Source organism: Trachurus trachurus (assembly GCF_905171665.1).
Source record: "Trachurus trachurus genome assembly, chromosome: 9".
Taxonomy (NCBI): domain Eukaryota; kingdom Metazoa; phylum Chordata; class Actinopteri; order Carangiformes; family Carangidae; genus Trachurus; species Trachurus trachurus.
In genome coordinates this window covers 11147081-11174323 of record NC_139895.1, presented here as the reverse complement: position 1 = coordinate 11174323, position 27243 = coordinate 11147081, and the positions used below count along the sequence as shown (strand labels likewise).

General features: G+C 42.4%; 2 protein-coding genes across 2 annotated transcripts in view; both read right to left on the bottom strand.

Moving 5' to 3' along the window:
• Window positions 1–491: 491 nt before the first annotated feature.
• Window positions 492–13128, bottom strand: hspb8 (heat shock protein b8). The gene is made up of 3 exons (XM_083979181.1): window positions 12317–13128; window positions 8381–8444; window positions 492–1887 (listed from the first exon to the last, which is right to left on the bottom strand). The coding sequence occupies exons 1-3, from the start codon at window positions 12822–12824 to the stop codon at window positions 1713–1715; spliced, it is 747 nt and encodes a 248-aa protein (XP_083835307.1). The 5' UTR covers window positions 12825–13128; the 3' UTR covers window positions 492–1712.
• Window positions 13129–17969: 4841 nt separating this feature from the next.
• srrm4 (serine/arginine repetitive matrix 4) overlaps window positions 17970–27243 on the bottom strand; it is a gene marked incomplete at both ends in the record, with an annotated part of 75928 nt that continues 66654 nt past the window's right edge. Inside the window, 6 exons of the mRNA XM_083979858.1 lie at window positions 17970–18273; window positions 19291–19446; window positions 20327–20428; window positions 21673–21867; window positions 22095–22435; window positions 26275–26431. Coding sequence (XP_083835984.1) covers window positions 17970–18273; window positions 19291–19446; window positions 20327–20428; window positions 21673–21867; window positions 22095–22435; window positions 26275–26431 — 1255 coding nt within the window. The remainder of the gene's footprint in view (window positions 18274–19290; window positions 19447–20326; window positions 20429–21672; window positions 21868–22094; window positions 22436–26274; window positions 26432–27243) is intronic.

The window sequence follows — 27243 nt, the reverse complement described above, 5'->3', positions numbered from 1 at the left end:
TATGTGGATTGGCCCATTACACTGTGCACAGCCCAAAACACTGTGGTGGCGGTGGCGGTGGCGGAGGAGGGGGAGGAGGCCTCTCGTCGACGCCACGGTTTTGTTTCCAGTTTGGAAAGTTTATAGATTCAAAGCGATCGTCCCTCATGATTCCAACACACAAGAGGTGATTTCATTATTTTGCATCACACAACATGCAATGGAAGCGCACCAATTTTATGTTTTTTTGTTTGGTTTTTTTTGCACTCGCATTCAAAAGCTCTGGCAGCAGCGCCGCCCAAACTGTGGTCGGCCCAGAACAGAGCGCAGACAGTGCCACTCTCACCCAGCACTAAGCCCTCCGTTAATCTGCTGCCCAGTTCCTTCTGTTATCCAACAATAACACCACAGGCTCCTCTGGATCCCTGGAACCGGGCCCCCACGAGTGGCACGGCTCTCAATAAGAATCTTTTTTTTTTTTTTTTAAAGACACAGATGTTACGACACAGTGAGAGATTGGCTGGACTTTTATTTTTTTATTGCATCAGCCAAAGACAAAGACATCAACAGAAAAGAAGAAGGCATCAAACAAACGTCTTTGGCACAACAAGTCGGCCTCCAAGTCCGCTCCAACAATCATGCAGCAATCTTTCTGAACGACTCAAATAGAAAAGAAAATTTCAAACCATATTGCAAAAAAAGAAAGAAAGAAAGAAAAAACCCAACCTGGAACACCTCAGTTGAACATATTAAGGTATATTTACAATACTCTCGGGCAGAATACAGTATGAATGCACACAATTCACCCTCTGCTAGGTTACAAAACGTTGCGTTTCTTGTCAGTTTAAGTGACATTCATTAACTAGAAGAGATTTACAGTGATACAGTAGAATTGGAGGAGGAATTCAAGGCACTGGAGTAAATAAAGGCACATTCATCTTCTTTTTTCTTAAAAAAAAAAACCCAAATTAATCACATACAATCAGTTTGATGCATAGATTGTTCCACTAAATAAATAGGCTACAAATATAAATGTAATTCTTTAGCTGATACTGTGTTATATTGTGTTACTGAGAAGAATACGACGATATGACCTAAAATCCATCAGTGGCCTGATAGCTCTTACTCGATGTAACCTCGGGATACACCTGCATACAATGTTAAAGCTGCACAAGACTTTGTTTTTGAACTTCAATACCCAGAAAACATGACACGACATCGGTGAAACACCGGTGACGTAATCACGTTTACCAAACCAGCTGGTGTTCGATCTTTTAGTAATAAAGGAAGTCAATGGGAAAAGAAGAACAGTTTAAACTGAATATGAAAATGAGAGACAACAAATTTATCAACTATTTGAAGTTGTTCAGTCATTTAAAGATTAAAAAACTTCAAATTTTGCACGTAGATGACCAAAGAAGATGTTTTGTTTAACAATCTTATGATACTTTATGGGCAAAACACATTGATAAAATTAGAAAAGTTTGAATTGCATTCTGGTAAACTTGTGAAAAACCTTTGGTATCTCCATTTAAGACGAGTCTCTACATTACAAAAATGTATATTTTCTACATTAAAGTCTTGCCTGGTGCAGCTTTAACGTGCACAATGGGATTGAACATCTCCTTGTGTATTTTACACATTTTAATTCCAGGTTTGTAACAACATGTAATCGATTGTGCAGGGTGATTTTGTCACGTTAGCCAGAGGGGGTTGTGGGGTGGGGTGGGGGTTTAGGCCATGGGCATCTCTTGGGGTCTGGGCGACTCCATCTCCTGTGTCTCGCCGCTCTGGGAGCCCTCGTTGCTGAAGAGATAATATGGAGGCGTCTGCCGGGCTTCGATGATGAGGACGCCCTCCGGAGACAAGGAGGCGAAGACTGTCAGAGGGTCCACGTCTATCGGGATCCTGATGGGAAACAAACAAACAAACAAACAAACAAGAGAAGAGAAGAGAAGAAGGGGAGGTGAGAACGAGTGGAGGGCGTCTTTTATACGAGGAGAGAAGTTTTAGTGTCAGGAGTTTACTCTGAAAGCTGCTGTGTGTTTCAAAGCACGAGTGGGAGGAACAAACTCAGGAGAGCGGCGAGGAGAAACAGCCTAGAGAAACAGTTAAGTTCCTCCTCGGAGGTCATAATAAATAAAAAAAAACCTGTGACATTTAAAAAAAGAAAAACACAGTTAAATGCTGAGATTTTTTAATTTATTTTTTTATTTTTTATTGACACTTTGTCAATTCTCATAAACAGCCTCCAGCCGGATGGAGAGGGAGAGAAGAGATGAGTTGGCACAGGATGTGAGACGGTTATTAAAAACGCTCACACTGTCCTTCTTGGCTCGCAGTCTGCGCTCTGACACAAAAAAAAAAACACCTCACACCCGGGAGATGAACTGAGAGGCATCAGGGTGTTTCATTTAAAATCCGACGGCTCTGCAACAAAGCAGAGCGGAGAGAGAAAACACACACACACACAGTCGATCCAGGTGTGAGGGAGTTGGATTCAAATGAATGCAGATGTCTGTCTACATATACTTTACTAATCTGCTGCTCTCATCTGTCGTACAGGCAACAGCTAATTTTGTGTTTTCTTTTTTTTCCTCTTGTCATTCTTTGACATTTCTCAAGCTGAAAATGTTGTATTTTCCAGAGCAGAGGGGAATAATTGGCTCAGAAAAAATATAAATATATAAAATCAAGCAGAGCTGCAGTTTGTAAGAACACACACTGCAGGAACAATGACATTTTATGATTTTAAATGATCAAGCAGGTTGGCATTTAATTATAAAGTTAATTTCAAGCTTAATTTCAATCATTTCTTGATGAATGTCCTGCTGTGGAGGCTCATACACACACAGAAGGCGAACTCTGCTCTTCGTCAGACAGCGTGGCCAAATATGGATATTGTGGGTTTTTTCTGTGCGAGCAGCCAAGTGTCTTTGGGAGTTAATATAAACACCAGGCTGCGGCCGTGTGCGTCTACCCTCCATTTAATTAGAGAGGACTCTCCACTGGTTTCCACTCCACTGAGAAATACGAGTCAGAGGGGACGGAAGACCTCACCTCGCAGACACACACAGAGAGAGAGGTCGAGTCAGGTCTGTTTGTGTGGTCAGATACAGTCACATACGCTCTCTCACTGAGCTTTAAAGGTCCAACAACAACTACAACAACTACAACAACCTCCAGACCGAGTCCAAGAACATAAAAACCCGGGGCAGGAAACTCAAACGGAGCATCTCAACTCATCAGGAGGCAGAGAGGGGGAAAAGCCAATTACAAAAAAATAAATAAATAAAGAGAAAGGTGCAACAATAATTGAAATACAGACTCCAACTGTAGGATTATAGTGAATCCAATTTATATAGAAGAAGACCAACACAATACGTGTAGAGAGATAAGTTGCAGGAAGTATATATAGGCTACATCCCTGAAAATGTGTCGGGTGGGAGTGGGCTCAGCTCAGAGGTGGAGGCAGGGGCTTAAAGACCCATGAGACCTTCATTAAAATGTTCTTGTGTGAACAGACATGCTTTATAGAAACAGAGCAACTTCTAAAGTCCATTTCTTTTTTTTTAACAAGACCCTGAGTCTACAGCACAGCAGTGTCAGCAGATCTACAACAGAGTGCAAACATGCTGATATCACTCCTCTATATTCTTCAGTTTAGCACGCTAGCCTGCTACTTAAATCTAATCACATAGTACTGTACAGCTGAGGTTGATGGGGAGGTCACTAGTTTTATTTACTAAGAAAAAAAAATGAAAATAAAACAAGAAATATAATCAGTTTTATATCAATGCAAATCAGGAGTGGGAGGGATTCATCCACTGGGAACCACGAATGCCTTTCGAGAACTCATATGTGCAACATAACTTTGAGATATTGTACTAGACATGTACTAAGCTTTGACCTGCTGGTTGTGCATTTAGTGGTTCTGAATCTATTTCTTTAGATTTCTTTGCACTCTTAATTTACACATTTTCATCACTGTTTTTGTTTCCAAAAGAAAGAATCAGATAGAAACAGAAAAAGGTCAGAGAAGCTAGATGTAAACAGCAAAGACACTACATTTTACACCTCAGCAAACAACCTCATCAGTCTTGACCTTTTTGTTTTCTACTTATGCTGATGAAAATACTCATTTCAATTTGAAGAAACAAAATGAGCTAAAAGAAGACTCCCATAAACATTTAGTCTGAATTAGCTTACATTAGCTCAGTGTAGTTTAGGTTTAGTAGTGTAGTGTGATCACAAGTCAAAAGTCTCACTGGTACCTTTTATACACTTTCATTAGTCGGTTCCTAATCTATTTCATGGCGTTAATTATAATTATAATGATTATTATTATTATTTTCTACCTGACCGCTATGATTTTCATTTTTGTTTTCTGTATTTTTTCAAGTCTATTTATTATTCCTTGTCTGTCATTTCTTTTTCATTACACGTCATAAAAAACATAAACATGCTGCAGCATCAGCAGCATTGAATTTCATGACAAACCATCCACTGACTGTTGAGACACTTTGCTGAAAACCAAAACTGTTAAACTGTTACTGGATGTAAAAACCATCAGGATGGATCCTCTTGGAACCATGAATGAACCGTCACACACACTGAGTCATGAGCGAGCTGAACTCTGACCTACGTACACACAATAAACACTGTAAAATATACTGAACACACAAACTGTCTGGACACGTCTCAGTATCTCCGCCTCACGAAGTCGCTGCTTCTGACAAAAGTCAAATCACTCAGTCGGCCCATTACGTGGGACTCGGACAGAAAAACCTTATCTGTGCAGCTCGGGGAGTTTATTTACCTCAGGCAAGTGCACATTTTATCTCAGACATTGATTTTGTACAGCTGCCAAAACACTGTCCAATGTGTTTTCCCCCCACAGAGATGGTGAGACGGGACAGTGAGGCCTGACAGGACCAGTGTGTGTGTGTGTGTGTGTGTGTGTGTGTGTGTGTGTGTGTGTGTGTGTGTGTGTGTGTGATGATGGAGAGAGTGTGCAGTGTGGTAAAACATACACGACTCGTATGCTCCTTCTCACACACACACCCAGACACAGTGCACATGTGGACTGACTGACTGAGTGATATCATTATGTCTCAGGAGAAGAGGAGCAGAACATGAGATTCCTGAATAACAACACACACACACACACGTACACACACACAGACACAGACACACACTAGTCCTGTCAGGCCTCGCTGCCCCGAGTACATGCTGTTACAGCTCCATGACCTGAGGTTAAGGAGCCACCTTTACCCTCAGGACTGATTCAACAGCAACATATTTGGTTAATAAATGACACATTTCTCTCTTGTTTTTGGCTCAGAAAGTTCAACAGAGCAGAGTTTTTCTCTCTTGTGTAACTGTTCACATCATTTACACACTCAATCATCATCTACTGGGCTGATGCTGAAACATTAAACTGTAAACATCTGTATTTTAAGAGCTTCGGTCACTTTGCAGACACGGGTTTAAGATACACAGTGTACCGTATGTAAATGTCATAATAAAATAGATTATGAATAAATAGTTAGAAATTTAAACTTGCACCAGCTGCAACATTAAAAATGTATCAGTGATAATCAATAATTTAATGTCAGGACAATGTTACACAATCTGCACTCGACACTTTCCACTGTTAACTTTCGATACTTCACATCTGACACCCGATGTTAGTTGTTATTTTCATGACTGATCAATCTAGCAAGTAATTACTCAATTATCTAAAACAGTTTATTAAATATTAGTGACAATATAGTGAAAAATGTTTATTATAGCTTCAAATGTCTTATTATTGTATGAGAGAATAAGATCCCACTGATTCTCACACTGCAAACGTTGTCATCATCATTGTCAATTAAGTTTTTTTGTTGATTGACTAATTAATCAAGGCACACATTATTATTAGGCTGTGTGTTATTGTATCTCATTAGATGTGTTGTTGCTACTATTGTTACATAATTGCAGCATATCTATACATATTTTTAGAAATAAAAATAATATATATGTATTGTGAAAAGAACAGTTCATCAAATCCTGATTTATTGCTCTTTGATTAATTCTCAGTTCTTTTTTTCTTTTTTTTTTTAACCTTTTTTTGAGTCTTTGCCTTAAAGGACAATTCCAGGCAAATTCAACCTGGGGCTATAGTTTAGAGTTTAGTTGAGAGACCCTGAAGTCTTGCACAAAAGTCAAGTTTCTGCACTTACATGTTTACAAGTAGAATAAACAAAAGCCAGATTTACCGTCACGTCGTGCCTCCAAGTTGATATTGCTTTGTTGATAAAACAAACGGGAGACTTTTTATTACAGCTCCGTTTACAAACATGTCGGCTTTTTTTAAATAAACAAATCCCTCAGTGTATGTTTGAAACCATCTGACACTGTCTGTGAAAAAAATTGTGGTTTTGTGGGATGTAAACAGCCTAAACAGCCTAAGATCCATCCGCTCCCATTATACGCTGCTGTGACGATGCAGGGACAAACTACATAACAGGAGACATGAAAAAGAAAATCTTCAGATTCATTCTTTTTAGGCCTAAAATATTAGGAAACTATAGCCACAGGTTGGATTTGCCTGGAATACATGTTCACGCAACTCGTCGAAAAGTGTGACTGACGTTTAGTTATGTTGTTAAAACATTAATTAGTGATGTAAAAATAAAGTTTCCTGCTGCAAAAAATAAAAATGAAAGCTCTGCCCCACTAACCCTGCAGAGGAGACTCCACCACCTCCCTGTGTTGCTCTCACTTTCATATGGTCAGTGTGGATTTGTGTATTGAGGCCAGTTATTTATATATGACCCCCTCCTCCCCCTCCCCCTCCTCCCTCTTATACACTCAGGCTGTCACTGGTTTCAGGTTTTGCTCTGCTGAAGAGGACCGGCCTGATCTGAAAGCTTCCCAATTAAAGGGACTATGATATGGGCAGCGAGGGGGTGGGGGGGTGAGGTGGAGGGTTGCACAACTGCTCACCAACCAATTAGCCAGCAGGAAATTAGCGGTGACGCGGCTGCAGGACGAAGACGACGACGACGATCTGCACCAGTGATTAGCGCTGCAGTTTGAAGTCTTCCTGCCGCCCAATTAAAATAAATGGAATCGTGGAAATCGTGGAAATGGAAACACATTTCCAGAACCACATCAACACACACACACACACACACACACACACACACACACACCGGAGCTCAGCGTCACCACAGTGTGTGTAAGGACGGTGTTGTTCTGTGTCCGAGGCGACTGGTCGTAGCTGACAGGTCGTGATTGTTGGGTTGTTTGTCCACTCAGAGCTGATACGAGTTCTGCAGCAGCTGTTCAAAAAACTATTTTTAAAGTACGAGATCTGGACCAGGACTCATCAGACTTTTACATCCTGATAGATTTATATTTACATTTGAGCCGTCAGTCACTGCTGAATAATAAATAATTGCTGCTTTTTATCTCAGTTCAGTGTGAACAGGAAGGATTCATACGCTGTTTTATAAAACGTCTTTTTAACCCTCGTGTTTGCTGAGGTTTTGTGGTGTTTGAAGAAGAATCAGTCAAACTCAGTGTGTTTGTTTCTTTCAGCAGGTGTCAGATTGAGGAGGAGGAGGAGGTGATGTTTAAATATCAAACCAATCAGGTCAGAGCTTTTCACATTGTACATATAGTGGCTTTAAAACTACATGTAGATAATCAGAGAGGTATTTAACAGTATTTATACTGTATGGAAGCATATAGTGCTGTTTTTTAATGTGATCACAACATAATTTCATGTTATTTCGACACACAAACTTCTTATGTTATGACAATATAATGATTTATATTGTAAAAACATGAAAACAAAATGTCATTTTCATGGTGTTACATGAAATGTTTCATGTTTTTACAAATACTAAACTAAAAATCATCATAAATAACAAGTGTGATGATTTTGTATGTTGAATATATTGTTACAATGTGAAAAACAAGTTGTTAGAACAATAAACGTTTTACATTATAATGTGATACTGGTATTTGACATTATGTTCTGGCATGTGATAACACATTCATTAATACAGTGCAGTTTTCTTTTATTTTAGGCCTTTCTATAAGAGGGTGGTTGTCACTGGATTTCTCTCCTCACACTGTTTTATCTGAATAATTTTCATAAGTTTGAAAAGGTGAAATACTGCAGGTAAAAGAAATAGAGATCAGAGATTAGTTTTAAAAATGAATTTTCCCTTTTCTTACATTTTGGGAACCACAGCTCTCCACGTATTTTATGTGCAAGAGTTTATTTCAACACTGCAGCAATAAACGTCTGAACCAGGACTCTGAGATGAATGAAAATACAGTTACAGTTATGTCCATAGAAGAAGTAAAAGAAGAAGCTGTGACGAACAGAAATGACACTCACTGTATCTTCTTTGTGAAATTCTTTGTCACGATTCCTCCTTCTTCCTGTTTCTCTTCATGTTTCCCTGTTTGGAAAAAAACAAAAAAACAACAGAAATTAAAATCAAAATGACGTCATCACATCAGCGACCTGACACGACTTCAACTTCAACATTGTGCAACAGTTTGTTGAGGTCATGGTTTATAAATGGACACATCAGTCATTATATATATTTATATTTTTATATTACTACTCAGCTCTAGTGGTGGGGGGGGGGGGGGGTATACATGGAAAAAATGTGTTGACGTAACCGTGACGACTGAAACAGTTCTCGGCTCCACTAATGTTTTTACTAACGGACAAGTTGAAATGATGAAACACCCACTCAGTCCCTTTGGTTGCTTCCAAACATGGACGGTGGTCTGACGTTTCATATGTGTGTGTGTGTGTGTGTAGGGTGGGATGGGGGGCTTACAGCTCGACCCTGGAAACCCCCCACCCCCCTCCCCCTCCCCCCTCCACCTACTCCCCCGAGCTCTGTTTCTCTGTTTATGGCCGTTCCATCTCTCGGCTTCGCCAGCAGCTGCTAAATGTCAACGCCCCGGCTGCCACCACCACCAACAGCAGCAGCAGCGTGGCCTGCCTCACCCCTCAACCCCCCAAAAAAGCCCCCACTCTGTGCTACCTTATACCCCCACGGTGACACCCCCCCCCCCCCCCCCCCCCCCCCCAACCTGTCGAAAGAGCTGGACTCCACCAGAGAAGCTCAGAAAAACCTTCGTCACGGCCTCAGACGTCAAACACGCTCCCTCCTGAGTAACTTCATGAACAACAACAGAGGTTCGGTCCAACAAGATGACGCCCCTCTCCCCCTCTCCTTCTCCCTCTCCCTCTCCTCTCCTCTCCTCACCCTCTGCCTCTCCTTCTCCCTCTCCCTCTCCCTCTGCCTCTCCCCTGGTTTCTCTTTTTGTTTGTTTTCGCGTCTCTCTTACGACAGAGATGCCAAATTCCAGATGCTCTGTGTAATGCTGGATGATCTGGGAGGAGACGCAGCAGATGGCGGCCCGTCCTGATGGAGGAGGAGGAGGAGGAGGAGGAGGAGGAGGAGGAGGAGGAGGAGGGGAGTTAGGAGCTGCCCCAGGTTACTAAATCCTTAACCAGAGGAACTTCACGTCTCCTACAGCTCCTGTGTGTGTGTGCTGAGCTTCAACCCACTGTGATGTGATCAAGCGTCGTGTCAGTGGAGGAGATCAGATCATAAACTCAAAGGCCCTTGTTTACACTGCCACTCCAAATGTGATTTGTGTCATATCCAGACTGTATCTAGTCTGAACAGCCAAAAACCACATAAGATAAAAAAAAATTTCCCGAAACAGATTCAAACTGCATACGGAGGTGGTTTCCAATGCGATTCTGATTGGATTTGTAGAGATCCGATTCAGAGCGAACGGTGTCGTTGCTCAAATAGGATGTGGAAGCGTTTTTGTGTCACTCACAGTGCGACACAGCCAGGCATCACGAGTCAAACGGCCCGTTCCACCGTCATATCATTCCAGCGGCGATTGCAGCACACACACAGTTCCCCGTCATCTGTTTTGTTTAATTGTTTGTGGGCGTACTAGCTTGTTACTGTGGAATGTGTAATGTGGACGTCAGTCAGTGAGATCGGATCCTGTTCAGATTTGCCAAAAAATCGGATGTGCTGCGGTCTGAACGAGGTTAAATTGTTCTGTCATTTCAACACATGTGGGAGAATGTGGTCAAAGATGGACGACTCCAGTTGTGAGACTCTGTCAGTCTCCTGATGACTAAGTACTGAGCAGAAGTAGAAACACAGTCTCCAGGCAGAAGTGGGTCAAGACCCCATTATATACATCTGATTATTTTATATTTCATTGCTGCTGATGCTGTTTTATGGTCTGAAAGTCTTATTTAATAATAAATATATAATTATTATTATCATTACAGAGGATATCATTCTTATTATGTGAAGAACGATATGCAATTTTGGCAGATATGCAATTTAGTTTTACCCGGAAAAACAAAACAAAACAGTGGTTTCCTTCACATCTGGGACTCTGCAGCATCAACATGCTTCATTTATGGTTTGTTCTGACATATTTCCTCAAAAAGTTGCAGCTAAATTCATGCAAAACCGCTGATGCGCGTTCCCGTCGGGGGCAGTTTCTCTGCAAGCAGTCTCTGTATTTTGCCTTGAAAACAACTCGTAACGTTCTGTTACTATCTCATAGCGTGGTGAATGTGCAGGTCACAACTTGTCCACCAGAGCGTTTTGGAGTTGTTGGATTGTGTATTTGATGAGTTTGATGAGGGGAAACCAAGAAATCCCATGAGCCTCCGTAGAGTAGCTCTGAGCAGCTCACGGCTCTGCTCCACCGTTCCAGAAACAGCTTGCACCGACAATTAAAGGTAACGAACCTACTGCTATGACTATAGGGATTATGGCAATGGGCCAATTGTTGCCAAAATGTTGAACTATCCTTTAAAGGAGCAGCTTCACACCAAAGTGAACCTGTCTTTAACTCTGTGTTTAACCAGTGATACTTTGAGCCTCTAACCGTGTTAATCCATCTGAGTGAGTGTGTGACAGACACATAATCATTGTTGAGCTGCACCGTCGTCGTCGTCGTACATCATGGGAGGCCGCCTGACGCTTCCTTGTTAAAGTTTTGTTAATTCTTCCCTCCGACATGAAACAACATGAAACGACAGGCTGGTATCACACTCAACTCCCTGTCACACTTTTAGAACAAGGGGTCGGCGAGGCGAGGCCCAACATGGCGCTGCAGACTGAATCATCCCACTGGCATACCAACGCAGCGACGTGCTTATAAAAAACTCAGAGTGCAGCAGCAGCAGCAGCAGTGGGGGCGGTGGTAGGGGGCCGCTGTCCCCTGTGCCCCCTCCCCCCTTCGGGCATCCCTGGAATTCAACTTCGTCCTGACTTGAGGAAGCAAAACCACGACAACTTTTGGGTCCCACGATAAGTGACTGAGCTCGAACGTGAGACATGAAAACTGTGCAGCACCGGTGGCGTTGGAGGTCAGAGCGAGCTTCCTATTTCCAGAACATTCCCTCCTGGGTTTAATGGCCGCCGCCGCTTGTCTTATTGTAAACAGAGACTGTTGTCACGGGCCCTCTGCCTTGAATCTAAATCGAGCTCATGGGCGACCGAGGGAATGATTCTCCAGGAATCTGAAACAGGTGTCTAAGCTTGAGGATCGGCCTGCCAACGTACGAGTCCGGACTGTCCAGTTCCCCACCCCTCCTCCTCCATCGTCCAAATCCAGACTCATCATCACCGCTGACACCGACCGAGTCCTGGGCCTTTTTTCTTTTACTGTACACGCCTCGAAAACCTGCTGCCAAACACACACACACACACTGACACACACACACACATGCACGGACGATGTTTCCTGGCCAGATGAGTGTGAGGATCCTCAGATAGTTTCCTACTGAGCTGCTGTTTTGTTGTCCTGTTGAGGACACTTTGTCTAAATGTGACTATTTGATTGAACATTTAACATTTCATAAGAATAATATGATGTGTTGTGGGATATATTGAGATACTGAGGTCATCCTGAGAAAGGTTTGACCACAGCCACAAATAAAAAGTTATAAAACTTGATTTAAATGTTCTTTCGCCTTTAAATATTCACTTTTATTTCCTGTGACCTTTTACCTGGATAGATTTTGGTTTGTTAAACTGTATATTTTCAACAATTTCATCTATAAAATAATATTTCATGATGCCCTAAATAAAAAATATAAGTATTTAAACAAAGTCAAGTCTCTGAAAGGTCATGACCTCAGTGTTTTAAACGCACTGGTGACAGCAGGTGTTTGTTTTACGACAGTTTCTCATGTGATTGGTTCACTTTGACCTCCAGGGGTCACAGACAGGTAGCCTAAACCTCCGTGACACTCACTCACCTGACACCTCCACGAACCCGTCTCTCGTTTTCACGTTTAACTCCTCCGGTTTGAAGCTGTGCACGTTCACGCACACCTTCCAGGGCTCGCCCCCGGTGCTGCAGACGCCGCCGGTGCTGCCGGTGGGGGAGCCCCGGGAGGACGGCTCCCCCCCGTACCGGCTGGTGTAGATGGTCGCGGGGCCTCCTCCTCCTCCTCCTCCACCACCACCACCGGCGGACTGGCGCGCACCGGCGGCGGCGGGGAAACCGGAGCGTAAACCGCCGGCGCCGCTGCTGAAGGGCGAGGTGCTGAGGCGCGTGCTGAGGCGGCCGGGGCGAGCCCAGCCCGGCCAGTCCATCGCCAGGTCGTCGGGGAAAGGAGGCAGCGGCATCCCGAACTCGTCCTCCATGAACCGGGACGCGATCTGGTCCCGGAACGGAGACTGGTCCCGGAACGGCGACTCTCCAAACGGGTCCCGGGGAAACCGCTGCCGGCTTCCCATCGTGTAGAAGTCTCCCTCCGCCATGTCCGCGACTAAGAGCTCACAAAGTCCAGCTGTTGCTACCAAAACAACCTTCAAACTTTACTTTTATCTCTCTCTCTCTCTTTCTTTCTCCAACTTTTTTCTTTTTTTTTTGTTAAATCAAAAACTTCCCGTTAGATCAAACTTTATCTCTTCTCTTGGATCACGCGCATCACCGTTATGTTACGTTACGCAATCAGTCACCTGTCTGATCCGACGACAGCGACAAACTCCCAAACTGTTGTTGACATCAACTTTCCTCTGAAGCCTTTTAAAGTGAACTGGGTCTCATTCCTCCTGGCGGCGGGTTTTATACTGGACCCCGGTTTCCCAGACACACACACACACACACACACACACACACACACACACACACACACACACACACACACACACACACACACACACACACACACACACACACACACACACACACACAGGCGGAGTGACGGGAAAGTGCTGGGAGGATCTGGAGCGTCCACACTGTAAAAAAGAAAAAAGAAAAACTCCACATAAAACACCTACTTCACTTCTAAATGACACTAGAGCTCCACATCTGGACTGCAGAAACACTTCTAGTCTATTTGAACCATCCAGATGTGAATCTAGATCAAAACATTTTAAAAGGTTTGAATCTGGATTTTAAAAAAAAGCTAATTCGGTTTGGTTTGTTTGTTAATTTTTTTTTTTTTTACAGTGTAGACGCAGCAGCTGCCTCCCCCTTTTACCAAGTTAAGTTACCGTCCACATGTCAGTCACACAGGCCTCAGCCCCCTCCCCTTCCCCTTCCTCCTCCTCTGTGACTCACCGGCTTTTTAATAGAAGATAACGCAGCGGAGCTTCGTGTCCAACGCGCTGATGTCACAGTCCAGATAAAACACGGAGAAGACGATGATGAAGATGAGCTTTGATCTAATTTATCCAAGACTCAAAACAAAAGACTGCGGTGGCGTTTCCTTTTCTTTTTTTCCCCCCTTCTTCTTCTTTTATTCAGAACATTATTTTCTTTCTTTTATACAGAGTTTATTCTGAACAAGCAGTGAAAGAGGAGGAGGAGGTGGAGGTGGAGGTGGAGGACAATTCAATTCAATTCCTGGGTGAAATCTTATTACAACGTGGAGTTCATTCATTCAGTCATTCATTCACACTGACACCAGATCAAATGCGATGATGGTATGAAAAATAACGTTTCTGTAAAAATAAAAAAAGAAGTGAGTTTTAACACTGGAGCACTATTGCTATATGAGCTTGTTATTGGATTTATTTAAAAAAAACAATAAAACAAAAGACATGATCAGAGGGATTTTTATACACAAAGACATCAAGAGTCCACTGATTGACGCCAAACTGGCCACCGTTCATCATCATCATCAAATATACTGTAATCCATATTATTATCATTATTAGGCTATTATTATTCTCCATACTGACACTTTAACATCCAACAAACGAGTCCCGACCGAGTCACATCTTGTTGCAGAGTCCGTACAGATTCATATCGCCACCACAGGTAATTACATATTTAAAATAGTTTTGCACAAGAACTGATGTAAACTTTACATTGTGAAGTGGTGGTAGTGTTGGGTGTGTAGGTGTTGTTTGGGGGGTGGGGGTGTGGAAAGATTATCAACACGACTGCACAAATCATCCACCAGCACCTCGTCAACACCGGCTGACAGCGAGTCGTCATCAGTTCGTAGTTTATGAACGACTCGAGAGCCAAGAAGAGTTCGTTCCTTCTCCCGGCGTCGTATTTCCCTCGTTCGTCCAATTTAGTTAGTTGACATTCAGGGAAATAAGCTGCAGAGTATTGAGTGCATAGAGAGCAGTCAGTCAAGTCAGTCAGCCCCCCCTTACCCCCCACTCCCCCCGAGCGGTCGCACACACATACAGGATGATGGATTTGAAGTGATTGAGAAATATAACTCTTAATTATTATGCGGAAAGGCAAGATTCAAACTTTTGCAGGTTCAAAAAAACTCTGTGGAGTCGAAGCAGCCGGTGGAAATCAACTTCTAAGGAGCAGTTTGACATTTTGAGGGGAAAATGAGTTTGTTTTTGTGGAGTCAGACAAACGAGAAGATCGATGAGTTAGACCCATGAGCAGCTGCTGGATGATTCAGCTCAGCAAAAGGTCTCCAAAACAACAACTTGTTGATTTAAAGTAATTAACAGATTTGCATTGAGTTGCGTTCAGAGTGTCCGATTCACTCACTCACATTTTAACACAACGACATGCTGGTGATTCATAATTTACTGTCTGTTACATGAACAAACACCAAAACATCTGCATCAACATTCATGCCATCTTACAGGATGAGATGTGTAATCCTAATGCGCCTTTAATGTGTCATGTGTCTATTTCTGTCAGTTCTTACTGTTCTGTTTTCTGAATATGATCCTAAGGGACACTTAAGTTTTAATAGCCTAATAATCTTTTTAAAACGGGGAGACGAGTCACTCTGCACTGGTGAGACATTTTAGGAGCACTACTGTATGCAGGATCTACAGTACAGTACCAACAGGTTGTAAAATGCAGCAGCTGATGTTAAAGGGGAACTGTGCGGGATTTTTTTCCTTAACAATGCAACATTTTTACCTTAATTAAACAGCTTTGGAGTAATTGTGATGGTTAAACTAGAAAATTTCCTCACAGAAAGAGGGTTGTCAAAACAGATGAAAAGCGATCAGACTCGGATAGTTCCCCTTTAAAGTTGCCACCTTTTATGAAGAAATAAGGGAGGGAATCCAAGATGCCGATGAACCCCTTATTGTGCTTAAAGCAGAAGTAAGTGGAATGTTTGTGTTTATATAAGTCTTAAATAGTTATATCTTCCGACAGCAATCACTTATATAGAGTGTTTGGTCTGAAACACGGGTCCGTCAGTCACTCTGCTCTGCTGTAAGCCGAGGAGAAAACTTTCCTTGTATCCTACAACCTTTATCCAATGAGGAGAGAGAACGGCATAAAGGGGCGGTCCTCTCTGTGTGTGCAGCCAAGGGATGCGCGTGAATGTGGTGACGTAGGGACGAGGGCGGGGACTGCTAACTCCATCGGCTGACAGGAAGTTAGCCAAAACGACCGGATCGCTTACTTCTGCTTTAAGCCCCAGAATTAGGCTACATAAATATTGAGGGTCACAGAAAAGTTAGCCTAATAGATTAATTGTCTGTATTTGAGGACATTAAATGTGTGAACATTTTCGGGGAAAAAATTGCCTTTTGTGTTGATTAAATTCAGGACAGAGCTTTTTATTTTCAAGTACGGGCTGATTGAGCCTGGCTAACCTTGAGCCTGGCTAACGTTAGCAACTAGCTTGTTAGCGAAACCGGCTGCAATGCATATCCTGTACGCTACATTTTGGTTTTGCTTTGTGATAGTTTCATTGCGAATTAAATAGTGGATAATATTTATATTTGATTCATATACAGTGTGTGAGTGGGAGCACTTGTTTCCAAACTTTATGCTAAGCTAAGCTAACAGGCTACTCTTTGTAGCTTCGTACTGAGCAAACACAAACATGAGTGGTGTCGATTTTCTCCTCTGACTGTGTGAAAGAAGCAAACAAACGTATTTTTTTCTCCACAAAATGTCAAACTTAAAAACATACAGCAGTAAAGACAGGAGGTCGGACAGGAAACATCTTTCCTGCTGCTCTTCCACCGTCTTTGAACACAGATGCTTCTACTCTGTGAGGTTTCTATGTGTGAGCGAGGAGCCACAACCAGAAGAAGAAATAATTCACAATAAACAAACCCCCCCCAAAAAAATAAATTACAGCAGTGTCATAATAACCATAAACTGACAGTGTTGCATAGAAAGATTGACCACTACTGAGAGGGACAACAAAGCAATAAATATTAAATAAGTAATAAATATGTATGCTGCTATTCGTGGATTCAAAACTTGGCCTTATATCCGTCGTGATGTAACAGAGTTGATGTATGTGTTTGGTTCCAGTGTTGTCGCAGGAAAACATTATTCAAGTAAAAACTGAGAGTCATGAGTTCAGGCTTATTATCAACAGTGGGAGAGAGAGAGAAAACGCAGAGTGAAGCGTAACAACAGGCCGAGAAGTTAATTTAAGCTTTGGAGTTGTCTTTACCTTTAACGGCAGATCACTCATTCGTTCTATGTTGTGTTTGTGGAGAAATAATAATTAAAAAACCTCTGACTCCATGAATATTTTGTCAAAAGAAACCTCCTCCTCCTCCTCCTCCTCCTCCTGCTCTGTCCCTGTGCAGTGTTGTGATTTCTCTCTGTGATATTACATGGACTGACATTTCAATTGTTTTCCACTTGATCAGAAGATAAATTAATTTGACATTTGAGCTGACAGGCAGTTTTGCTCGCCGTCGTGCCGCCCCCTCTCCGTTTCATTTTTCAGAGGAAAAGGTGTTTTTTCTTTTTTTTTGTTCTTCACCTCTGTGAAGTGCGGAGATCAGAGCGCTGAGACCTTTTCTTCTTCTTCTTCTTCCTTATTTTTCCTGATAACGATGACGACGGCCCCCCCCTCGGAAGCCATTTGTAAACGTCTGGATCACGCTCGGGCTCAGATGTTTTCCTCACTAATCTGGGACACAGATCGCTGACAGGATGGTAAATGTTTGATGTCTTGTTGAATTTGGCCTCTCGTTTGTTGACCATTTAACTGGTGCAAGAAAAAAAAAAAAACATCCATCATGTGTGGATCCAAGCAATTTAAACCTTTAACTTACACCTCAATTTGTAGCATTTTTAAAAGAAGCATCAATTAAAAAAATAAATAAATAACGAGTTTTATAATTTAAAAGAATAATTTAAGGGGACGTGCAGAGAGCTGATGGAGGGAGAGTGAGTGTCTGTGTAAAATATCCAAAGAGATGAACAGTCGCAGGTCGTGGTGAGTGAGTGCTGATGCGAGAGGATGCAGTACAAGAACAAACCCAACAAACAGAAAAGACATTCAGTCTCCAGTCGGTCTCTCTGTGTGGGGGAACAAGCCAGTGAGACCGCGTCACGACAAACCGTGGTCGCGTGTGTCCCCCGCCTCCTGCTGGGACATTTCCACTGAAGTGTCAAAGTGGAGCATGGAGGAAAACACGCACGCACAGTCGATTGCTCCAACATCCGGTGTCCTCGCTCACTTCAATGTGCTCTGGGAAACTTTAATGCCTGGTTTTGTTTCGTTTGTGCAACGAACTGCGGCTCCGGCTGCGACTGCGGGTCCCAAAGATTGAGTTCCAGGATGAGCTGCGGCTGTAGCTCCTGTAGGACGACGAGTAGCTGTGGCTCCGGCTGCGACTCCGACTGCGGCTCCGACTCCGACTGCGACTCCGGCTCCGGCTGATGCTGTGGATCGGGCTGCGGCTGCGGCTGCGGGTGAAGAGGCTGCTCCAGGAGGAAACGCTGGTGGAGCGGCTGCTGGAGGAAGGACTGGGTCTGAAGTACGGGATGGGTCGCTTCCTGGCACTGCGGAGAAAAAAGCCACAATAATCAAGATTTCTATGAGTGATATTGAAGGGATAGTTCAACATTTTGGCAAATTGGCCCATTGCCATAATCCCTATAGTCATAGCAGTAGCTTCGTTACCTTTAATAGTCAGTGCAAGCTATTTTTAGAACGGTGGCGCAGAGCCGTGAGCTGCTCAGAGCTACGCTACGGAGGCTAATGGGATTTCTTGGTTTCCCTCATCAAACTCATCAAATACACAATCCAACAACTTCACAACGCTCTGGTGGACAAGTTGTGAGCTGCACATTCACCACGCTATGAGATAATAACAGAACGTTACCATACAGAGTTGTTTTCGAGGTAAATTCATGCAAAACCGCTGATGCGTGTTCCCATTGGGGGCAGTTTTTCAGCAAGCAGTCTCTGTATTTGCATCGAAAACAACTCTTCCCATTTATTGACTATTTATCAACACTTGCACTGCTGCTTTTATCTTATCGCAAAAATCATTTTTGTTTCAATTTGTACATAAAGGGGAGACACAGAAAAGATGATAACGACTAAGAACAACAATGAAGAACATCAAATATACGATGCAGCCATGAAACCAAAACATTCGGCTTAAAGACACTAATGAAAGTATCAATATTGATCACTGCAGCTGTAGTAAGAACAGCTGAAGTAATAACAGACGGGTGGCGCAATAACAAAACAACGTGTTAAGTAAAGGAAAAGCCGTCTTTATAACAGACTGCTGTTGTTGTTGTTGTTGTTTTTTACATTTCCAAATGCCTGCATTCGCCATCTGCTTGTTTAGCACCTGTGGTGACTTTAAAGCTGACGATTATCTCATCCTCGGGCTAAACGCCAGTTCTCTACACAGCTCATCAACGCGAGGGGAAGATTTCAGGCTGGGGACTCGTCCAAGTGAGGAGGTGTGAGGTGGGACTGGCGATGGCATTTCTTTTTTCTGCCTTTAGGCATAAAAACGTATATTGTAGTTAAAAATAACCAGACTGGGGGAAAAGCGGTACCTTGTGATCCGGCGTGCTTCCAGATGGCTGGGAGAGTCTCTCCTCCTCTTCTTCATAGGAGAGTAGGATTTACGTCTCCGTCTCTTCCCGCTGACCTTATGAGCGTGTTTCACGGCCGTCTCTCTGGAGCTGGAGGTTCTCTTCCTGTCCCGTGGTCTGTGCGCACATCAGGTATAGGGTCTTAATGTGAGCACTGATGATGTAAATACAGTGGCTTCATGCAAAAGTCTGGGCCTCCTGCAGCATCATATTATTATGATTATAATGTTGGTTATAATGTTGTATTATGTAATAATGTAATATATTTTCACCTCATGATGTAATAACGACGCATTTTGTAATAATCTGCGACATTTTGTAATGAATTCTTGAACATGATATGTAATAAACTTTGCCACATTTTGTAATAAGTTGTTACATAATGCACCAAATTATTACTTTTTCTTCATAGAAAAAGTGCAACACCTGCATTTTGTAATAACTGATGCAATATGTAACAACTTATTACGAAATGTGGTGTTATTACATCATGAGTTGAACATTTATTACATCATTACATAACGCGATGCAACGTTATTACATAATGTGGCGCTACACACCCCCGCTCAATATGTCTGTTAATGTGAACAGTTCAGCAAGTGGAAGATGAAATGATCTCCAAAAGGCATAAAGTTAAACTTGAAACACTCTTTTGCAATATCAGTGTATTATTATTATTATTATTATTATTATTATTTTTTTTTACAATTTTAGAATGAAAAGGGAAACAAAGCAGCAGCCTGCAAAAGAACAGGAAACCCAGGAGACCTGAGCTCTCAGATAACTTTGACCAAGGTATCAGACAAGATATTTAGTATTTACACTCTCTTATAGTTTCCATAGGGGGGGCTACTAACTATGCAGGGTGCACATACCTTTGCTGTCATTTTGAAAATGTAAACAGATATTTTGACCAGAGGTCCCCAAACCTTTGCATCATACCACCACGTATGCATGTGTTGTTCACACAGCGCTGAGGAGGAAACACACAGCTCACCTGTCGTCGCTGTATCTGGAGTAACTTCCTCTGGAGCTCAGGCTGGCCACGCTGCCTCGTCGCCTCGGGTCGGCTGAGTAACTCGGAGAGCGCGAGTACGAGCTGGAAACAAGAGACAAGAACATCAAGCTCCGTGTACGCAGGAGTTAGAGTTCAAGAAAATGTTGCACAGTTTGTTTTATTCAGCTTCCCAGTTTGAACAGACTGGACTGGAGAGACAGGATTTTTTTTTTGCTTTTAGATATTTTCTTACAGGAACAGTTGAAACCTTATGATCAGCATAGTCACACATTTTATTATTTATGAATTATAGTGAAAATAAATGATTTTCTTTTTGCTTGTGAAGCCGCACAGTCCTCCACATCCATCATCTATCTCTATCTATCTGTGCTGACGAGCTGGTGTTTAGCAGGTATAAAATAAAGTTCACTATGTTAAGCATTAAAGGTGTTAACAGGTCAAAATCTGCGTATTAGCACTGAACAGAAACTACACCTGGGCCTGATGGGAACGTGATTAGTTTTTTTCAGTTAAACCACGGAGCTGAACCGGAGCGACTGAGACTCAGGAGGTCGATCTCTGACTCCAGGTGTCCAGGAGTCCTTGGGCAAGATAGTGAATCCAAATTGCCCCTGGCTGTGGCATCAGTGTGTGTGTGTGTGTGTGTGTGTGTGTGTGTGTGGGAGAGTTTTGCCTGATTATACCAGGTTATTTCAATTCATCCTGAGGGGAACATGAATAAAACCAGATTCTGAGACAGACATCCCCCAACGTCATTTTGGGGGGATGCAAATGATATTTTGAGATCTTTTGTGAAACGATGATAATGATAAACTGCTCTGACCTGTAACCTGAGCCACACCGGTACACAGTTACAGTCTATAGACGTAACGTAACAACGTCAACAACTGATTACTGTCGGCCACTGTGGCTTGATTGCGCCCGTTAAATCATTATTGATTGTTATATTTACACTGACAAAACTCCCAGTGAACATTTAATCCACTTTTAGAGTTTGGAGTTTGAATACAGCGGGGAAGCTTTCTGTCTTCTCTGTTTCTGGTGTTCATGTGTGGCAGCGTTACAGCGTTTTCAGACGTTTTCAGTTGCTCCATGTGCACGCAGATATTTCTCACAATGTTGTGTTTATGGGAAACTTTTTCAAAACGAACAAGAAAAAGATGGCTTTGGGTGAAGCTCCGTTCCCGTGTGGACAACGAGGCCTTCGTGTGCATGTGCATGAGGATGGAGAACCTGGAGAGAACGTGCAAACTCCTCTCAGATCCTTGTGGTGGATGCTCGTGATGCCTGGAGAAGCTCTATCTAGTACATTTACATGAACGGACCTGTATGAAGACATCGACGGGCTTCTGGAGTAGCGTGCCGAGTATCTGGAGCTCCCTGACGACCGGCTCCTGCTCCGGCTGCTGGACGCCCGCTCCTTCAGTCGCCTCCGAGACGACTTCCTCCTCCTGTGAGAGCAGCCGGAGGTCTTTGAAGGCCTCACGACCTCCACCCGACACCCCAAGGTTATCTGCTCCCTGCAAAATGAAAAGGGAAAAAAAACAACAGTATTTTTCAGATGCTTTGCTGCTCAGAGTGATGAGTGAAGCCCGACCTGCTGCATCCTGGGTCGTACGATGAATATTTATTCAATATTTATTTCAAAAGAGGAAACAGAGCGTGGAGACACGAGATAAACAGTCTGCAATTTTCCCGTGGAAGCGTTTCGTTTCAGATGGATTATTCATCATGAACACAACGTTACCTCTTGCTGTTGGCGCTGAACAGAGTGGCAGGCAGACTCTCCTCGCCGTAGGCTTTGCATAAGGACGCGTAGCTGGTGACAGAGTTTCCTGAATCGGAGGCGTTGTCTCTGTCGGCGAACTTGAGCTTCTCCACGGACGCCAGACGTCGACAGCGGCTCCTCTTGTTGTTTTTGTCGACGTCGGTGGCCGCGACGCTCGCCCGAGAAACCCCGGTTTTGCTCGACGGCGGCGACGACGTGTCATTCCCAGAGTCGTAATCGTGCGGACCGTCGGTCTGCCTCGATAAATGCTGCGAACCTTTTCCGTGCGAGAGCTCGCTTCCAGGTTTGGACGACAAAATCTGCAAACAGACAGAAGAGGCTGCAGCTTAAAACCAAACGTGTGTTGACAAATCCAACCTGCTACCTGTTTTCTGATGCACTGTGAATACTCTAGCACAAAGGCAAATATTCCCTTGAAAACACAGAGAAGAAATGTCTTTTTTTTTTTTGTCGGGACAGAAAACTTTGAAAGATAAAGACATCATGCAAAATCTTTTGAAGCATGCGGTTAACCTCGAAAGAAAAGCTGGAACTCAACTAAAGTCAAAAGAAATCAACAGGAAACAAAGTTAGATAAAAATAAGTCTAAACTAAAACAATAATCATATGAAAGAAGGAAGAACAAAAAAGGAGCAGAAAAGAAGAAAGGAAAGAAACTATGCGTGGGGAAAAAGAAATAAAAGAAATCTACCGGCTCTAACTGGAGTGAAGAGAAAAAGAGTAAACAATAGCCCCCTTTGTTAAAAAAGCCTCAGTTTTAAAGAACATCGAACAAACATCACAAAAATGGGTTTTATGTAGAAATGAAAAGGATTGCAGACAAAGAGAGATCCCATCAGTCTAACTAAGAAAAGCCCTCAGAATAGGACAGATGACTGTGACTCTTTCTCCTGTGAAAAAGTAAAAAAAAAAAAAAATTAGCCTGCACCGACCTACAAGTAAATCCCTAAATCTGCGGATAGCATCGACTTACCAATCAAGATTTCCTCCTTAAGTAGGTAAGGTGTAAGAAAAAGGGAAGAGCGGGCAACATAAGTGCATCATTAGAGTCGTAAATTGCAAGAAAAAGACAATAACCCTCTCTTCAAACCCAGAGCCAGTTAGACTGATATCGGCATGTTCCTTTTTCTTTCCTTAATGGTGCATTGTTTTTGGAAGTTTGCTTGTTTTTTTTTTTGTTTTTTTGGGAGCGAGAATACTTGTAAAAGTTTTTTTCCACAGTTGACAAAGCTCATGAAATCATGATCTCTCTCTTTATTTTATTGACTTCTTTTATTTTGAGACACTCAGAGGTTTAACCGGTCTGTCCTCCCGATTAGTTTTTTTTTTTTTTTTTCCCATTATCTAGTCTACGGTTCGACACAACAGACCAACCCTGAGGGAAATTAAACAAATCTTTGTACTTGTGCCGTCCTCTCTAACCAGAGGACTCAGCGCTAAAAAGATGATTTCACTTTACACAGGAGCAAAATGTTAAATAAAGACATTCTTCAGCGTCACCTCGAGACATTTTGACAAGGCTGCCTTTAAATAAATATTTCATCTCTGCGCTCAGACATTTCTCAAATGCTTCCTGTGTGTACCTCCCTGTCTACCACCACAACAAAAAAAGAAAAGAAAGAAATTCACCACTAACATTTACAGAAACACTGACACATTTCATAATCAACCACATGTACAGTACGTTGATTATTCTTATATATATATTTTTTTCTGTCCTGTCATACCTACCTTTCGCTTTATGATTTACTCTTGTTTAAATGGGGGTTGGATTAAAGGGATAGTTCACCATATTGGCAAATTGGCCAAATTGGCCCATTGCCATAATCCCTATAGTTTTAGCAGTAGGTTCGTTACCTTTATTTGTTGGTGCAAGCTATTTTTACAATGGTGGAACAGAGCTGTGAGCTGCTCAGAGCTACGCTACGGAGGCTAATGGGATTTCTTGGTTTTCCTCATCAAACTCATCAAATAGCCTACACAATCCAACAACTCCAAAACGCTCTGGTGGACAAGTTGTGACCTGCACATTCACCACGTGAGTTGTTTTCGAGGCAAATGCAGAGACTGCTTGCCGAAAAACTGTCCACGACGGGAAAGCGGTTTTGCATGAATTTACCTCTAAAACAACTCTGTCTGGTAACGTTCTGTTATTATCTCATAGCGTGGTGAATGTGCAGGTCACAACTTGTCCACCAGAGCGTTTTGGAGTTGTTGGATTGTGTATTTGATGAGTTTGTTGAGGGAAACCAAGAAATCCCATTAGCCTCCGTAGCGTAGCTCTGAGCAGCTCATGGCTCTGCTCCGCCGTTCTAAAAATAGCTTGCACCGACAATTAAAGGTAACGAACCTACTGCTAAAACTATAGGGATTATGGCAATGGGCCAATTTGCCAAAATGTTGAACTAACCCTTTAAGCAAAAATCACTTTGCATTACTTTTGCTTTTTATTCACCCGTAATTAAATGAATAAATAAATGCAAACGCCACTGAATAATTCGGATACAGTGAATCTGACCCCCCACCCCCACTCCTCAGTGACCGGGTGTGAAGTCGCCCTGAAAGACTTTAAGGTCCCGTACGGCAGGCGCGATGCAAAAAAATATGGATTAATTTATTGAATTTCAATTAAAACCCTGTGGTGTGTAATTAAAAACATCTGTCTGTGCAATTAGCATAATTTAATGATTGCTGGAGAGAAATTAAACGCTTTTAATGCTCCAATAAGCACGAGACAATGAGTTTAAGGCCATAGCTGCTCTGGGAGAACATCACTTAAAAGAAAAGTGTAAAAAAAATAATAAATAAACGTAAACTTAAAGATTCAGGTCAGATCTTCAAACTATTTGCTGGAGGTAAAACATAAAACAGATGCAATGAGTGGAGGAGACTGAGAGGAGCCAAATTGAAAGGGAATTATATTATTTTATGTATTTATTATTTTTCCTGCTGGTATGTGAGTCCAGGTCACTGATGAAACATCCTCTCTGTGCAGCTGAGGCTCATTCACCCCTTTAAACACCGAGGTTTCATCAGGTCAGGCTGCAAATACAAACAACCCGACTCAACCCGGCTCAGTGTTTTCTCTATTGTTTTGGTCCAATTTCATTTTTACTCATCATCTCCCGGTGTGACCCCGGTCTCTCCCTCTGCTGATGTCAAGACAAATATAGGATTTGCTTCCACTGCCAAATGTTGGAAACAGTTTTCTGTTCATGTTCTGAATAACTCTCCCTGACCCTAAACCTGCAGCCCGATCCACTATCGATGACGAACAGTAAACAACATCCTGGCTTGACACACAAAATAGGAACAATAGCAACATTATTATTACTTTAAAAAATAAAATAAAACACAACATATGTATCACTTCCTGCGCAGTGGTTCAGCTTTAAACACACCTGTTTCTAAACGACAGCGAACACAAAGTTTTTTTGGATTTTGCTTATCTTGACAAATGGTTGTGATGCACAGATGTTTTTTGTTTTTTTAATTAAAAACATTGGCACACAACAAAAAATATCGATCACTTTTTTTTAATAGAGCCCTTTTGATAAGAGAAAACAACAAACGTGTAGTGAGAAACAGAAATGAAAAAATAATCTTAATTTGAATTTGACGCTTCGAGGGAAAATGAGCTTTTTGACTGTAATGTTCCCACTGTTGTGTTATTTATTCCAGTGGTGTTTCTTATTATTTACTGGGAGTCTTTTCAAACCAACACTGGACTGTGGGTTTAAAAAAAACAAACAAAAAAACAAACAGAAAAAAATATAAGAATAGACAAACACTGGCCAAAAATAAAGGATTCATTAAATGAGCTCAGAGTCGGGCCATGTGTTCAGGCGGGTTTCCTTTTGTAAATATTCATCCCCTAGAGGAAAGAGGCTAAATGAGTTTACACTATTGTATTTGTGTTTGAATATTAATGGTGAGATTTTTTCCATCAAAACACCAGGATGTGAAATTCAAATGTAAATTTTTAATGTTTTTTTTTTCCCCCTGTATTGGGGTTTGGTCGCCCTTCACAGAGGGCGTTTTATTTGGACGGACACTGAGCTGTTGTTACATGGCCGTGACTGAGAAATCAAACCGAGCGGCCGCCGCAGCATCGTTAAGAGTCCTGAAGAGTACTTACGGTGCCGGTTGAGAGGATGGAGCGATATTTTGGAGCCGTTTTACACACTGATTTGGTGGCGGGTCTCCACTTCATGTCGGTGTGGTGGAGCTCCTGCCCATGATCAGCTGCCAGCTCCCCAAAAGTCTGATGGACCACAGATTTTTGCAGATGGTTTCTGCAGGCGAGAGAAAAAAAGAAGGGGAAATAAAGCTTGTGTTTAGTTTTAATGACACCACATTGAGGGTGTTGACATGGACTTGAGTGTCCCGTTTTTGTGTTGAGCTGTGCATGTAAACATTATATCCCGATTTGAGAAACCCAAGAAAGAACATGGGATACTGTCGCATGTAGACAAACATGGCGGCAGCAAACTGTTCATACTTTTGGAGTGACGAGGACACAAAGCTTTGTCCTTCAACAATGACAGAACTAAACATAATGCGATGGAAAACAGCATCGAAACGTTGAGATGTTTAAGTCGGTGGCGGTTGAGTTTATTTAGTCTATTAAGGGACAGTGTGCAATGACATTAATCGTTTGCAGAAAATGAGGAGATGGTTGCACCAGATTTAGCTCTCAGCTAATTTTCATCTGCAGTCCCAGCATGTAATACACAGAAGACACAGACCACAAACTGAGAACCAAGGGAACAAAACCTGATACAGTACATAAAATGACACAAATAGATCCTGATAGCTGCGCAGCCAGGTGACGTATCAGCAAAACAAACATGGCGACGGCAAACCGTTCATACTTTTGAAGATGTTTTGATGGAAAAAAGCATAGAAACGCTGAGCTGTTCACGTCAGTTGCCGATCCGCTGGTTTTCTCGCACGTACGGTGGAGCGAGTGAGGTCCCGTTGGAAAACACTGAAGAAATACCAAAGACTTGTTGTCTCTGCCGTCTTCTGTTGCAATAAATAACTTGAATTAGCCATCATTTCTCATTTTGACAGATGACGCAATTGTCAGAAACTTTGATACTAG

Excerpts from the sequence above, each read along its gene's own strand:
- hspb8 (XM_083979181.1), bottom strand. The coding sequence starts at position 12,824 with ATGGCGGAGGGAGACTTCTACACGATGGGAAGCCGGCAGCGGTTTCCC. Across the intron at positions 8,445-12,316 it reads CGGGTTCGTGGAGGTGTCAG|GGAAACATGAAGAGAAACAG; the intron begins GTGAGTGAGTGT and ends TTTTCCAAACAG. Across the intron at positions 1,888-8,380 it reads AATTTCACAAAGAAGATACA|GATCCCGATAGACGTGGACC; the intron begins GTGAGTGTCATT and ends GTTTCCCATCAG.